The following is a 15923-nucleotide window of genomic DNA, read 5'->3' on the forward strand; positions in this document are numbered from 1 at the left end:
TTAGTGTAACAATTACAATATCAAAAATAATTTGATTAAAAGCAAATTAAAGGGAGAAGGCTATTATAAACATATGAAGAATGGCTCTCAAAAGAGAAACAATGTGAAGGGTTTTGAAAAGGTACTTTAAAGCCTTAACAGGAACAGTAATCCTGAACTTGTCAACATTAAAGACAAACAAACACTTATTTGGGAAAAGGCTGGCATCCGTGACCCTCTTGTTTTCTCCCCGGGAGCTGAGGTGGGAGCAGGTTTCCAGGGAGGGGTGGATGCTCCGCGGGCTGTGTAGGGTGGTACAGGGGTGTCTGTCTTCAGGGCCAAAGACGATGTGGGCAGGGAGCGTGGGGAACCCTTGCTAAGCTGACAAAAAGGTTATGTTGGTATTTTTTAGGGTTAGAAACGATATTTCCCAGAATGGGAGAAGATATTTGCAAGATTCATAACAAATAAAGGATTAAATACCTAAAATATGTAAAGAACTACAACAAATCAATAACAAAAAATAACCCAATGGAAATGTGGGCAAAGATTATGAAGGAGTGGGTCCCCTCAGAGGAAACTGCAACAGCCAGTAACACACAAAAGCCATTTAACCCTAGAAGATGTAATGAGAGGTAGAATTTCAGACCCACCAGATAGAAGTCTTATTGATAAGACTTATTCACAGGTGGGGAAACAAAAACTTGAATACACTGGTCTTGGGAATCTAAATTAGTATAACTACTTTGGAAAGTAATTTGACCATTTCTTGTAAGATTGGAAATACGACCACCACACAGCCTGGCACTGACACTTTTAATTTATAGAGAAATGCAGGAACACGTGGCCAAAGAGAAACACGCACCACAATGCATCGTTCATTAGGGTCTGGAGCTGGAAAGATCCTACCTGCTCACCTTATGGATACAAATAATGTTACGTGGGAAAAAGGGGCAAAATGAAGAAAGATATGCTCCTCATGTACATTTCAAAAGCGTGCGGTTCTCTCTGTATTGTGTGTGTGTGTATGTGTGTGTATGCAGTGGAAATGTCAAAACATGACATGGAAACACAAATTCACGCTAAGCTGCTTTAGGAGGGGATGGAAATGGGGAGCTTTAAAGGCTGAATCAATAATACTTGAGCTTATGACAAAAAAAGTCTGAAGTAAATATGAAAAACATGTTAATATTTGTTAACTATCTGAGTGCTTAATAAAACTCTTTTTTGACATTTAAAAAAATTTAATTTTTGTTGAGTAAAGAGTGGATTCAACCAAGAGGCATCCCAACATAGGACTTCCCAAAAAGGACAGAACTGGATGGGTAAGAGTACACAGGACGTGAGTGACACTCAAAAAGGACAGAACTGGGTGGGTAAGAGTACCCAGGACGTGCGTGACAGAACAATCAAGCATCCCCACCTGCGGGAACCATTCCAGCAGCCCGGTGACATCTGGCTCCACAAAACTGTGTGTGAGGACCCTGCGGGAAGCACAGTCAGAGCTCTAGACAGGGGCCTGCCATCCCTCAAGCAGCGGGACGCCGACAGGAAAGACAGCCTTGCCCGGCAGAGGGGACGGGTTCTCATGGTGCCGCTGAGGCTCCGGGCTCAGGCCACTGTTTTGGTATCTTCTACTGGTACGACCGGCGCTGAAGCTCTGGGTTTCCCGAGCTGTGTGACAGTTACAGGTGGAGAAGCTCGGTGGCCGGGTGTCACCCTAGCGTATCACATCTGGGTGTGTCCTGCTGGGGTGTGGGGACCACACGTCAAGGAGGAGACGCGAGCTGTCTGTTCACAGCCCCCCGCCAGGGCTTCTAAACCCCACACCTGAGAATGAGCTCTGCTCACCACGCTGTGGGCAATCTGAGATGCTTGATGCGAGCAGCTTCTGGCCCAGCCTCTCGGGCCTGGAATTACAGGGATGCACATACAGCAAAGAGGGGAGCAGCAACCGACGGAGAGCGTGAAGAGGGAGGACACAGGTGAGGGACGAGCAAGGAGAGTTCAAGGAAGGGGGCTTCTCCAGCCTCCGGTGGCCTGTTCAACAACCACTGCCGTCATTCTTTCTTGCGAACAAGAGTGAGAATTCCAAACAACTGATTAAAAGGCGGCCTGAGTGTGTGAAAACACACACTCCCTGAAAGTAACTCCATGAAAACTGCTAGAGGGCTTCCCTGGTGGTGCAGTGGTCGGGAGTCCGCCTGCCAATGCAGCGGACACAGGTTCGTGCCCCGGTCCGGGAGGATCCCACATGCCGCGGAGCGGCTGGGCCCGTGAGCCACGGCCGCTGAGCCTGCGCGTCCGGAGCCTGTGCTTCGCAACGGGAGAGGCCACAGCAGTGAGAGACCCGTGTACCGCAAAAAACAAACAAAAAACTGCTAGAAATGTTAGAGGATTTATAAGACCACAATACTCTTCCTTTCTTAGATGAAAATTAAAAAAGAAAATTTCATGATTTTTACTTATGACTCATTATGACTTGTTATGAATATTCTGAATGGGTAAAAATTATGCCCAATATTTAAATAAAATATATTAAAGCTCATTCATAAATGTTATTTATTTGTTTATATCATTATAGCTTCCTTTTAAAACCACATTTTAATGACCTGCTTTGCTTATATACTGGAAGCTAAAATGAAATGAATGAATCAAAATCTCACATTTAGGCTTGTTACACCACAAAATGAGAAGAAAAATGAGTAAACATTCAGCATGTCATCATGGATGAACGTTCACACGCTTTAGCTCAAATATACGTAGGATTTCTGCCTATTCCATAATCTACCTGAGCTGCTTAGTGACGCAGGGCCACCAGCTCCTCTTTATCCCCATCCCAGTGCAATGTAATTCCAGGCAGAATCAGAAGCCTGCATTCAGTGTGCACATCCTCAGGACGAGATGTTCTAAGAGCTGAGGGGAAGGATGACAGAGTTCTACACCTGGACCCGAGGACCTGATTCCTCATTTTACAGGAAACTCGGCGTCGCCTCCGTGAACCTCTGTCCGTGAGGAGAACCAGCAGGGCCGCAGTGGCCACAGGACAGAGCCACTGGGCGATGGCCTGCGCGCTCAGAGTTCTGAGCTTTTGTCAGCAGCAGACAAAACACCTGTCGGCACCAGCTGCCAATCCCCGGACCCAGCGGAGGGTCCCGCGCTCTGCCGTGAGCGTGACCAGGCCCGGGGGTGCGGGGGAGGCCGTGGGCAGGCCAGTACGGGAGCCGCCAGGCCACAGTCAGCCACGGTGGGAAGAAACATTTTTTTCCTATGCTGAAGGGAAACATAGCTGCTCCTAACCAGAAGCATGGAAACAGCCGTCTCTTGATTATCAAGGCTGCCAGGTAGAATTTATTGAACAGAAATATCCCCACACTTCCCCACGTAACAGGCCTTTAACCTTTCCATCGAACACCTTTCCACTATTAAGAAGTGGCAACAGAGACACATCCTCATTTGGGGTAGAAGCCTGCTCATCGCCTTCTGCGGAAGGGATGGACCACAAATGGCTAGGAAGTGTCAGTGAGAAAGGAACGCAGGACCTCCCACGCTGGGGGAGTAGCCCCCGGACAACCAGGGGATGCTGGGCCTCTCCAGACGAGCACGGGAGGACGTGGACACCCCTACAACGCCAGGCACACGGATGAACCTTACGGAGTGAGAGGACGGATACAGCCCTGCTTCCCAGTGCTGGGGGCTTCCTGGCACAAGTGTGGGAGGGTGACCTTCTAAGAGAGGAGGTGGACGTGTCTGCCTGCCCTGTGCAGACGCCACGGGGCCCCAGAGCAGGAAGCGTGGGCGGGAGAGCAAGGCCGGGGGGCCTCCCACCCACTTCTAACCTGTGGAGCCGCCACTGCTGCTGGGGCCACACCCTGAACGCTTGCTCACCAGGGCTCCTGGCTTTGGGCCCTTCTCGCATGGTCCTCCGGAGACTAGCTGGACCCGATAGGCCACTGGCTGGTAAGAAGTTTCACAAATTTGGGGCGGGAGCTCTGCCACCCGCTTCCTGACTCCGAGCAGTATAGCACGGCTAGTTCACTTCCACTCAGTCGAGCCAACCTCATTGAGACAACCAGTCTGATTTCTGCCCTGTGGTAGGTTTTAAAACCTACCTTTTTTCCCCCTTTTCTACAAGGGGTGAGTTCCTTTAGTCAAAAAGAAGAAAAAGAATTTTTACACTAGTGAGGCTAAAAGTCTAACAGTACCTCATGCTGAAAATCCTCCTTCAAGCCTGGGAAAACTCAGGGCAATACAGACCAACTCCCATTACGTGAAAAGTGAAGATGATGAAGGATGAAGCACTGAGGACTAAGAAAGCCTAACCCCCCAACCTTCCCTGTGTCCCCCAAAGAAACAGGATCTGAGATTTAAGGAAAAACAACACAAAAAGAAGTTGAGAAACGTGTTTTCACTTCTAGTCTTCTTAGTTCATCATTTACCTACCAAGTTAAGGAAGATGTTGATTTTTGATTTTTTGAAACTTCTACAAAAATTACCATCTTTATTATTAATTGGGCCTTTGTAGTCTCTTGTTCTGTTTTTATATTTTCTTCCCCAATCAGGCTCTGCATTTCCTGGCAACCAGGACCTTTCTTTGTCGCTCCACTGCTGCCTCCAACAGACGATGACCAGCCAATCTTACAAAAGATGGCAGCGAGCTACGGTGTGTCACTCGTGAATCAAGAACAGATGAGAAAAACAGCCAGTGCAGTGATTACTACGTGCGGCCACTTCTAAGCAACTTACACAGACGACCTCATTCACTCTTCATGACTCTCCAGGAAGAAGCACGATTGCCACCCCTGTTGTACCGATAAGGACACCAGGGCAGAGATGCCGGATCACTGGCCCAAGGTCACACACGAGTAAGAGGAGGGGCCCGGATGTAACAGGGAGTGCGGCTCCAGGGCCCGGGCTTTCAGTACCCATGCTCATGCTGCCTCTCAGAGGCCCTCCCAAATTGTTTTACATTTAATACAAACATTCGATGGGTTTCAAACGTATTTACAAGGTTCTCCACCAGGAGATGTTCATTCTACCTCAAGGCTACTCCAGAAGGCTCTTTGTAACCGGCCCTCTCCCTTCCCCAAGTCTTATTTCTGGCCACCTTCCGACAATTACCCCATGCTGCAGCCCAGTGTCTCCAAATGATGGTCCTGACCCATTGGTGGGCTGCAACCAGACTTTTAAATAAATTAAATAAATCAGAATGGAAATTAGGAGGAAATGGCACAGAATCATTGGCACAGTATTGTTGCATGACTGTCTGTCTGTGTTTCATTTCTGTGTGTACGTTTGCACTAGGTCACGATACAGGATTATTTTTTACTCTGGAGCACAGTCTGCATGTCACCACCTAATCCTCATACCAGATCTTAGTGCCACGGCACATCAGGTGCCCGAGAACGGGCAGACGGATGCGTCAGTGGGTTTGTCCAGCTCAGTGTGTTCAGGAGTCAGAGTGAGGTCACCCTGTAGGTCAAGGCCCACTGCGGGCCGCTTGTCTGATGACCAGGACTGGATATAAGTGCAGGCAAAGCATAGCACATGCAGAAGCACTGACGTTCACCCCAGCCTTACCCCTACGCCCAGGGTACACGTGAGGGTAGTACTCGTAATAGAGATCTGGCTGATCCAGGTTTCCGAAGGGCTCAAACTCCATCTCGGCATTCTGGAAAAGGCCCAGCTTCACCAGCAGTGCCAGCCTCACAAACCAAAGCTAAAAACCAAAACATAATTGAAATAATCGGTTATCTGTGTGTCGCAGGGTCAGAGACTCCTATTCCCTTTTAATTTGATATTAGAGCTCGATTTCAAATACATTAAAACAAGAGCTAAACTAACTTTCTTTCTTGGCACGTTTGCATAATTACAGGTTTACAAAAACGGATTTGAAAAGGGACACCGCCTCCCGGAAGGAGAGCAGAATCCAGGGCCTGGGGTGAAGGAGGAGGGAGGCCGTGAGCGCAGGGGGAGCGGGCGGCGGAGCTGTGTTGGGGGAGCAGCGAAGGGCGTGGCATCTCGGGGGGAGGAGCATGGGGGGGCAGCCGGTTCCAGTGGCCAGAACACACGGCACCTTCAGGAAACCAGCGGAGGCCACGTGAGAGGGCAGGGTTGGGGCCTCGGAAGTGACCCAAGTCAACCTCGTTCTACCATGGAGAGAAACGAGGTGTAAAAGCAGTGACCGCGTGGCAAGGGCCGGACTGAAAAGCCGGGCACCGCTCCGAGCGAGCGAAGGCTGCCCTGCTCCGGTCCGCCGTGCGTGCACGGCCGCCTGTAACCTGGGGGCGGCGAGCGGGGCTCGCAGCTGCAGAGCAGGAAGGTGGCGGCAGTCTGTGGGACGACCGTGAAGAGGGAGCGGGGGTCGGCTCACGCGGGAAGCGGAGCCGTGTCTGGGGAGGGCCACCCTGGCCGTGCGGATGGGCTTCAGAGATGAGGAAGAAAAACCTGCCCCGCTTGGGCCAGAGGCCGGGGGACGCAGCGCGTGTAACGTGGCCGTGCGCTCCTGACCGCGCCCCGCCGGCTCCCGGCGGGCAGACGAAGAAACAGGAGCACAGCCCAGACCGCTGCGCCCGGAGGCCTCCAGGGTCCCTCCTTTCACCAGCTCTTCGCGGACTTGGAGAATCTGGAGGCTGGCTCGATTGGGGGGGGGGGTTCCCACAGAATTTCGAATAAAAGTCAGCAAACGCCCCGTGGAGAGGCGGGAATTTAAGGACTTCTGCGCTGCACCTTCTCGTCAGAGGAGCTTCCCGTTGTTCAGAACTCTCCTTTCCGCGCTCCTCCCTCCTCCTTAAGAACTTAAGGCCCTTCCAGCCCCCAGACGCTGCTGAAGCCAAGAAGGCTCAGGGCAGTACCTGCAGGGAGTCGGCGGTGTGGCTGGTCGGCAGCCCGCTCTTGCCATAGCCTTGGCCGTGGGCCGTAAGGAGCCGCCCGCACAGGTCCACGGCTGCCCTCCAGTTCTTGCAGCTCTGAAAGACACGGGGACACGTCACCAAGGGCTGGGCGGCCCACACGCGAAGGCCGGACGGGCGTTAGGCAGGAAGGGTGCCGAGCCGGAGATGCGCTTCAAGACGAGCGAAAGGGAGTATCTTACCAGTTAACCACTGACAGCGCGGGGGCAGAATTCTCTACGAAAGCTCCCCGACCACAAATCCGTAAGGCTGCTTTCCTTTTTAGCAAGACACCTCTATCTTGTGATTTTCATCAAATTACAATCGAATATTTAATTTTAATCTGTGTGCTGGGTATATCTGTATCTAAGGTCTGTGTGTGACTGTAAGTGGTTTATATGTTTAACATGATTCTATGTTCTCAATATGAAAAATAAATCAATGAACTACGCCGACGCAACATGTTCTAGGCCATGTATCCACATGCAGCGCTTCATGTTGTAACTAGAGGGATGCTGGCTGATACCGACACACGGGCTCGGGGACTCGGCCTCACCGTGCCCATCTCTGCCCTCATGCGACACAGAAAGGAGGGCCACCAGGCAAATGGGCGGGGAAACATCACCAGAGGGACCGTTTGACCCTTTAAGAAGCTAGAAGTGGATGCTGGACGCAGGCTCTCCCGACAGAACAGGCACCACCCGTCGCCGCGTCAGCGCACGGCCCAGTCCACACGGCAGAGGCAGGTCAGGTCTGCGGAGCAGGGGGTGAGCACACATCTTTGCACCTGTTAACCTTGGCTCCAGCGAGGAAGGGGGACAGTAAACTGCTGTTTTCAAGGACGCACGAAGTGCTTCTTGAACAAGAAGCCGGGGGTGCCGGGGGAGCGTGTCCAGCCTGTTCTTTCCTCAGCTAGAATTCACATTTCTTTTTATGACACAGTCAGCGAGGACCAGCTCCTCGGGGAGGACCCCTCATTCCTCTTCTTTCTCTCTCACGTGTGTGTGTGCATGCCCAGCCCGCTTAGTGCAACTGGGCCGGGAAGGATGTTGGTGTGGCGCGAGTCCAGGCTCCACGGTGAACTGGCCGTGTGCCCTAACGCAAGCCGCCTGCCTGCCCCAGCCACGGGCACCTCAGGCTCCTCGCGGCTCCTCGTGACCTGACAGGTCATGGCTTTTTAGTGCTGAGTGATATTCCAGCGTCTGGACGAACCACCGTTACCCATTCACCTGCTGAAGGGCACCTTGGCCACATCCAATCTTTGGCCACGATGAATAAAGGTGCTATGAACATGCAAGTGCAGGCTTCTGTGTGGACATGAGTTTGAAATTCTCTGGGCAGAGCAAGCAGCAGGACTGCCGGACTGGATGGCAGGCTCATCTGGCTTTACAAGGACCCTCAAGGCTGTGCACACCTGCTCTCCACCAGCAGAGAGTGGAGCCTGCTGGCCGCATGCCCGCTGGCACCTGCGGGGTCAGAGCCTGGATTCCAGCCACTCTCATAGGCGTGCAGTTGTCTCTCAGTGTTGCATGGGCTTCTCAACACTTTCTCGCGTTATTTTCCTCCTGCGTTATTCTCCTCACTGGCCCGACAGCCAGCACCAGCTATCGGATTCCTGTCTGCAGGCTGCAGCTGTAACCGGATGACGCAAACCCAATTTCTTAAGATATATCTTGCAGCCTTCCCTTTCCGTGATGAGGAGACTGGCACAGAGACAGCGCACTGTCAGGCCTCCTGCTCCGGGGCCATGTGCTGTCCAGCTCTGAGAGCCACTGGTCCATCCTGAGATCAGACTGGAGCCACTTCCCTCGAAACGGTCCCAAGCACGACAGAAACGATTTCCAGGAACACAGGCCTTCCACGTTCTGGTGGGTAGCTCAGAATTATTTTTAGGCTGGTTAAGATAATTTATACTACAACTATCTTCAGATGCTTTCTCCGGTCTAAACTCAGTGCAATAATCCCTTTCTATGGTAACAGCGGCCGTGTATATCCTCCTTGAGCTGCAAATGTGGAAAGGGACAGGGAAGGGTGTTCCGCTGAGTTCGGACCAGCTCTGTGTGTACATCTCAGCGGGTCCCGTGTGCAGGGCTTGGTGCCCGCCTGCGTCACACACGCTGACCCCTCCTGCTGGTGACACTAGATCGCAACAGAGCGCATGGGGCAGTCTTCCCAGGAAAGGACTTTAGCTGAGAGCGAGGAAGGGATGACCCAGTGAGGAGGGCAGGTGTGAGCAGCCGGGAAGCACAGGAGCAGGAGGGAAGGCCCTGTGGCCCGAGGGAGGGGGGCAGGTGAGGGTGGCAGCCCAGGTGAGGACGGGGGCAGGTAAGGCCAGGCCCCTGCGCAGGCTGCCAAGAGCATGGCGACATTCTGGAAACAGCAGCCCCTGCAGTGAGGAAGAGTGAATCTGAGGGGCCATGCAGATGTCGCCGCAGCATTCGGGAGGGTGCCCAGTCCCTCAGACCCCGTATTGGCCTGTGGACCACACCCACCGCCACTTGGCCCCTTCCGCAGGCTCCAGGCGGCTCTGTGCACCCTCCGAGGAGGTGGGCGCTCATCTGCTGCTCGGGGACCGAGCGGCCCGCAGGGCCCAGGATACTCCGTGGTCCTGACAGGCCACACGGCCGCTGCCACCTCGGAGGGACTGTGGACCATGCCCCCTCAATGGCTTGTGACTGGTCCACAGCAAGAAAGGCTCAGAGGCTGAGAAACTTCTACAGGATGAGATGTCTATTGAATAAAATAGTAACAAAAGGGGGCTTGCATGTGGTACATCTCATTTTACTCATTATTATTAATTGATATTGAATTTTACAAAAGTTTTAGTCTGCTAAAGACTGGAAAGTCAAAAAAAAAAGAAAAAAAAAACCACGAGAAAAACCCAAAACCAAACGCCACTGTCCTCAGTGCCGAGCCTGAAAGGCACAGCTGCAGATGCAGAAGGCAGGGGGACAAGACTGGGTGACAACCTGGGCCTCTGAGACACTCGGAGGAAAAGAAACATAAGCAGCTGGCCGTGCGGCCTGTGCCCGCCAGAGACGGGACGTGGGAGAACCTGCCCGTGGAGGGTGGAGGAGCAGAGGGTGGGGCAGCGGCCGGGGCAGGGAGGACGGGCCGGCCAGTCGGCCGGGCGGCGACGCAGAGCCAGAGTGAAGGAAGGTGGTGTCCTGGGAGCAGGGAGGAGACGCGCGCGGGTGGAGGTCAGATCCACCAGATGGGAGGTGAACGAGCAGCGGCGGGCAGTGAGGAGGCAGCTCCGGGGGCCTGCAAGTCGCCAAGCTCCCAGGGGCCAGCGCCAGGGACAGCGAGACTCAGTGCTCCTTTCTAACCATTACTCGGAGCCTTACAGAGCAAAGGCGGACCAAGCTGGAGACAGGCCAGCTGCCCACTGGGAAGGATCCTGACTGCAGACCTCTGGAGGCAAGTGCCCGGAGGGAAGGGAAGGGTTCTGTCTGGGGGTGGCGTGGGGAGGTGAGGCCATTCACTGAGGAGTAGGGGGAGGAGTAGGAGGAGTGGGGTCTGAAAGAAGCAGGGATCCTTTAAAGAGGCACTGAGAGCAACCAGAAGAGCCCACCGGCACACACACAGGGGACGGGACTTGGGTCCTGGGGACAACGCGTAACCCAACGTAAAACCTGACTCCTTAGTCTTTAGCTTCCTGCGGGCTCAGGGCGGTGGCGAGCAATTAGGGAAACGGCTAACAACGTTCCTCAGGCGCCAGTACAGGTAACTGTCAATTGTGACTGTGTCCTGTCTCCTCCTCTGGGTGAGGTCCTGGGGCAGTGGCCTTGTCTAGGGCACTGGTTTTAGCCTCTAATGGTATTTCTTTACTATGGCCCTTATCACGTATAGATGCTCAAAGATTTGTGAAACATGAAATAGTGAATTCATAGAACTATAAAAGGCAGTAAAAAAAAATAATACATTAGTAATGGAAGAGATGCAAGTCACAATTTACTAGTGAGTTGACCTTCAACAGCTCCCACTGCCCCCCACCCCCCAAAAAAAAGAAAGGAAGAAAAAAGAGGAAAAAAAGCAAATGCCATTGCTAGCCTAAGAAATGAGAAAAAACAATTTTTTAAAAAGAACAAGTCAGGGCAGACAAGGAGACATGAAAGCAAGTACATGCACATGGTACCGGTAAACGTGCACTGCTATACTGTTTCTAAAAAATACGTATTAATAGTCTGTATTAATATGTCTCAAAACTGTCCCTACTCTGACCCAGTCAGTCTCCTCCTAGGATTGATCCTAAAGAAATAATCCAAGGAGGACTGGGTCCAGGACCTGCAGGAAAAAATCCACGTGTAGGTGGAACCATGCAGTTCACACCCATGTTGTTCAAGGGTCAACTGTAATATGGAATTGTGTTTGTGTAACACAAATACATATATATATCTATCCATATTCACACAGAGACACACTGCATGTATACACACACATACTAAACTAAATGTTAGTACATAATACCATCATGATATCGCTTATATGTGGAATCTAAAGACAAAAATGATACAAATGAACTTATATATAAAACAGAAATAGAGTCACAAACATAGAAAACAAACTTCTGGTTACCAAAGGGGAAGTGGTGGGAGGGATAAATTAGGAATTTGGGATTAACATATACACACTACTATATGTAAAATAGGTAACCAACAAGGACCTACTGTATAGCACAGGGAACTCTATTCAATATCTTGTAATAACTTATAATGGAAAAGAATCTGAAAAAGAATATATATATATACACACATATATATGTGTGTATATATATATAACTGAATTGCTGTGCTATACACCTGAAACTAACACAACACTGTAAATCAAATATACTTCAAAAAAAATGTTAGTACATAGTAACTAAGATGTTAACCAACAGTGGTTTACGCAATTAATTTCTCTTCCATTTTTCTGAAGTAAGAACATGCTGTTTGTAAAATGAGGAAGAGAGGTCTGGGACTCAAGGACAGGCTGAACACCCGGTGGGATGACAGCCTCACAGACGCGGCCTTTGCGTCCTGGTCTAGGAACGGATGGTGGCTTGTCCACCTCTGCCCCACGTGATGGGGCCCCAACTCTTACCTGATGTACAGGAACCATAGTAATGCCTGTAGAAATAACACATCATTTTTTCTACCAAGTACAGATGTGCACCAAGCACTATGTACGGCAGCTAACACGAGGGGAGAGGGTTTTTTCTGGGGTGGGTGTGTGGGGAGCTTTAGCTCTAGGACATAAGGAGCCCGTTGACACCGTCCCAGAAAGAATGCGTCTGGGAGCAGAAACATAGTAATGAGACTATCTGATCATGGATATTTATGTATTTTTGAAACAAATAAGAAATAGTTATTACACAGCAAAGACTCCTATCTTATTTTATATCCACTATATATAGGTACCCACCACTAATAAAACATTTAAATGTGTAATAAAATTATCTGCAGTACTTTGCAAATATGAAGTGCTCCATAAATGATTAAAAATAGGAAAATGTATCACATAAAAAGCCTTCGGCTCTTGCTAGGATTCTTACACTAAGATATGCTTTCTATATTTCAAACCAGATCACCATTAAAAATGAAGCCAAAACCTACCATCTTATTCATTTTTTTAGTAAATGTAAGTCTTTTCAGAGGTGGCTTCTTTCCTGAGAATAGAAAGCAGACCTGTTTATGCTCCTGTTAGCTTCTTCCCACTGACGACTGAGGACAGTCACTCCCACTCCCCCTTCCTTCCCCCCATATACACAGGTTCCGCATTCAAGGACTCTACCAACCTCAGACTGAAAATATTCAGAAAAAATTCCTGAAAGTTCAAAAAAGCAAAACCTGGACTTGCCTTGCACCGGCAAAGAGTCACGTGGCACTTAGATTGTATTAGGTGTTGTCAGTGACCTAGAGATGATGTCAGGGACACGGGGGATGTGGGCGGGTTACATGCCAATACTACGCCCTTTTATACAGATGTGAGCATCACGGGTCTCGTATCCGCGGGGGTCCTGGAACCAAACCCCACGACACTGAGGGACAACTGCCAAGGAAGACTCACGCCGATACCTGCCACTCTTGGCGGCACGGGGCTTTCTTCGGCTGAGCCCTTTTCTGGTTAATATCGCTGGCCGGTAAGTGACACGTAGTCATTTCTAAGCACGCTTACACTAACCCGGCAGAACGACCTACTTCCCCGGGACAATAACAACGAACAGCGCGTGCAGGGAGCCTGGGCGCCTCCTGCCCGCCTGCCGGCAGCCTGTTTGAAGACTCACCCTGCTCCACTCTGGCCACTGCGGCTCAGGCCCAGAGGTGACCAGACAGCTCCTCTAATCTCTATGTTAAATCTGATTATCTTCTGGTTTGAGAGTCAGACATGGTGGCAGAGGAAACAGAGAGATGAAATGAATTTCTTTGTATCATAATTTAAAAAGAAAAAAAAAAAGAAAAAAAAAGAAAAAGAAAAAAAGAAACAAAAAAAGGGAAAGAACATAAAGAAGAAGTTGTTAGAAAAGCTGACCATTTACAATTTATGATTCCCAAATAATATCCTTCCTGACAGAATATTTACGTGGCTTAACTACAAGTTTACTGTGTACTTCGAAGACACTTCCAGGCACAGGAATATTTTTGTTCCCGCCGAGTGGGATCAACACAAACTGTCTTGTCCACCAGAGGCCTGGCAGCAATCAGGGGCTACTGACTGTTCCCAGGGGTTCCAGGAGCGCTGGGTGAAGGGGCTGCTACAGGAGTGTGGCCCAGGCCAGGGGCACCTCGCAGGGGCGCGATGCAGTCAGGGCCGGGCGACAGAAGCAAGCGCAGGCCAGAGGTGACGCCTGCAGGAGAGCTGTGGCCGTGGGACTGCCGCCAGGAAGGAGCTCGCCGCACCCCTCCAGCTCCCAGTGCCCCCTCTCCAACGGGGAAGCAGGAGAGCAGGGGCAGGGCAGGAAGGGCCGGAGGACAGACGCGGAGAACGTCCAGGGCTGGCACCGGGTGAACCTGGCCAAGGCAGGTTTTGCGGCCAAACTAGTTCTAGGTCTCCGGGGCTCTCCCGGTCTCAGAGTTGAGGCTGCGGGGTTAGCAGCTCGTTTTCAAGCACGCACACGAGCCGGGGCATCACGGGCAGCCTTCGCGCTTCATTCTTCCTGCTCAGCACTGTCTGCAGATTCATCCACACTGATGAACGTGGCTCTCGTGCACGTGTGTCAACTGCTCCGGATATTAAGGTTTTCAATAAAGTTTTTGGCCAATACAAATCAGACAGCACATTCCTGAATATATCTTCATGAACATATACAGAGTCTTCCTAAAGTATGTGATTAAAAGCGGCACAAGCCATGGATTTTACCAGCTGCTGCTCAACTGCTCTGCAAGGCAGCCCTTCTGGTTCAGGCGCCCCGCCCACGCACCCCTGCTGACATCTGGTGCTACCAACACGATGGGGTTCACACGCAGGACACTCTTGTCTCACTGAGATTTCTGTGGTCCCAGGGAGGCTGAGCATTTTTTCCATGCTTATTGGCTGTCTGGTTTCCATGAACTGCATCTTCATATCTTTCGCCTGTTTTTCTATCGGGCTGTATCTGTTTCTTATAAATTAGACGAAGGTCTTGATGTGTATTTCAAATACCTTCTCTCATTTTTTAATGCTGTTTATGGTGTTTTTGTTAAACACAGTTTTAAATTTCAAAGTAGTCAGGTTATCGATATTTCCTGGAAGGTTTAGTTTTTTGTGTCTTGTTAAGAAGTGCCTCTCTGGCCTGAGTCTCTTCTATTTTTTGAAATTACTTCACTTGGAATTCCCTTCTGGGTGTGCTTAGAAGCAGCTGTCTTTTTATTTTCCCACTTGAACATCCAGTTAATGCCATGCCCTTCATCCATCAGTTCATTCCCTTCTTTCCCCAATAACCTGCCATGCGGCTCTTCCCACACATGTACCCCGTGCCAATCCTGCATGGCCCCTCGGTGTGGGGACCGTCCCTGGCCTCCGTCCTGCTGCTGTGGCGGGCAAGCGGCTCCTGCTTCACTTTCACTCTTTCCAGCTCTTGTCCTTGTGTGAGTTTCCAGTGAGCATGCAGGGTGGACACCGCCTCTATTCCACACGTCAAGCGTGCGCACGTGTGCATACATGTACGTGCGTGTGCGCGTATGCACAGACATGTGCGCTGGATGCAGGGAGGTGGGGGTTACTTCTCCAGCATCGAAAGGGTGAGCACTGCCTTCAGCTTTCGGATGCTCTTTCGCTCCCCGGACTTGCCTGAGAGGTGAGGTAGAGCCGGCAGGGTCAGGGTCCCTCTCCGTTCCTGGAAAAAGGCTGGAGGAGACAGGGCTGGCCTCTGCTCCCTCCTCTCCATCTCCCTGCACAGCTCTGGGTGGCCTGATGGGCGAGCCAGGTAGCAGGTGTGCAGGAGGGGATGAAGGAGACCCGAGGACAGGCCGGGGCGACCACACAGCATTGGCTCTAACGCCCAGCGCCCCCTTCCCTCAGGACAGCGGGACCTCAAGCTCCGCAACCCGCGCGAGCCGGGGCCTGTGATTATAGGCCGCCTGCTGCTTGGTGATAATTACGGATTTCTCCAGAGTGTCTTGTGCTATTTCTATCTCATTGTTTTCCACCTCTAGTTCCCATTCTTGGTGGTCCTCCTCCATTTTCAATAGTAGATGTCAGAAATGTTTTGGTAAAAAAATTGTTTTTAAAATTAGAATTTAAATATATCATGTTAATCTTTAAGTGCTGTGGAGAAAATCTTAAAAATCTCATAATTATTGTATATGACATGTAGAACTCTGATAATGAAGGTATTTAGATATGGGGAAAAGATCTAAGCTTAAATAAATATGACTTTTTTAAAACTAGGAAGTAAGATATAGACTCTATTTGAGAAACTGAACATAGGCATTCCACAACTTCCAAAAGATGAGAAAAATAGTCCAATAAAAATCACTCAAGTAACTGATAGTATGTACATAACTCTTCCCCACCCACGACTCAAAGGAAATCATTAACGCCACAATGAATGACACCACTGAAGTGATTAAAATGTCTTTCTCCAGAGGCTGT

At 50.5% G+C, this 15923-nt stretch overlaps 1 protein-coding gene across 3 annotated transcripts in view; it reads right to left on the reverse strand.

The window, feature by feature from the left end:
* TRAPPC12 (trafficking protein particle complex subunit 12) overlaps window positions 1-15923 on the reverse strand; it is a 62745-nt gene that overhangs the window by 28906 nt on the left and 17916 nt on the right. For all 3 annotated transcript variants that reach the window (XM_004274917.4, XM_049696456.1, XM_049696457.1), the window contains 2 exons: window positions 6834-6947; window positions 5560-5698 (listed from right to left, as the gene is read on the reverse strand). In XM_004274917.4, the coding sequence (XP_004274965.1) occupies window positions 5560-5698; window positions 6834-6947 (253 nt within the window). The remainder of the gene's footprint in view (window positions 1-5559; window positions 5699-6833; window positions 6948-15923) is intronic.

Source organism: Orcinus orca, chromosome 13 (genome assembly GCF_937001465.1).
Source record: "Orcinus orca chromosome 13, mOrcOrc1.1, whole genome shotgun sequence".
NCBI classification, from domain to species: Eukaryota; Metazoa; Chordata; class Mammalia; order Artiodactyla; family Delphinidae; genus Orcinus; species Orcinus orca.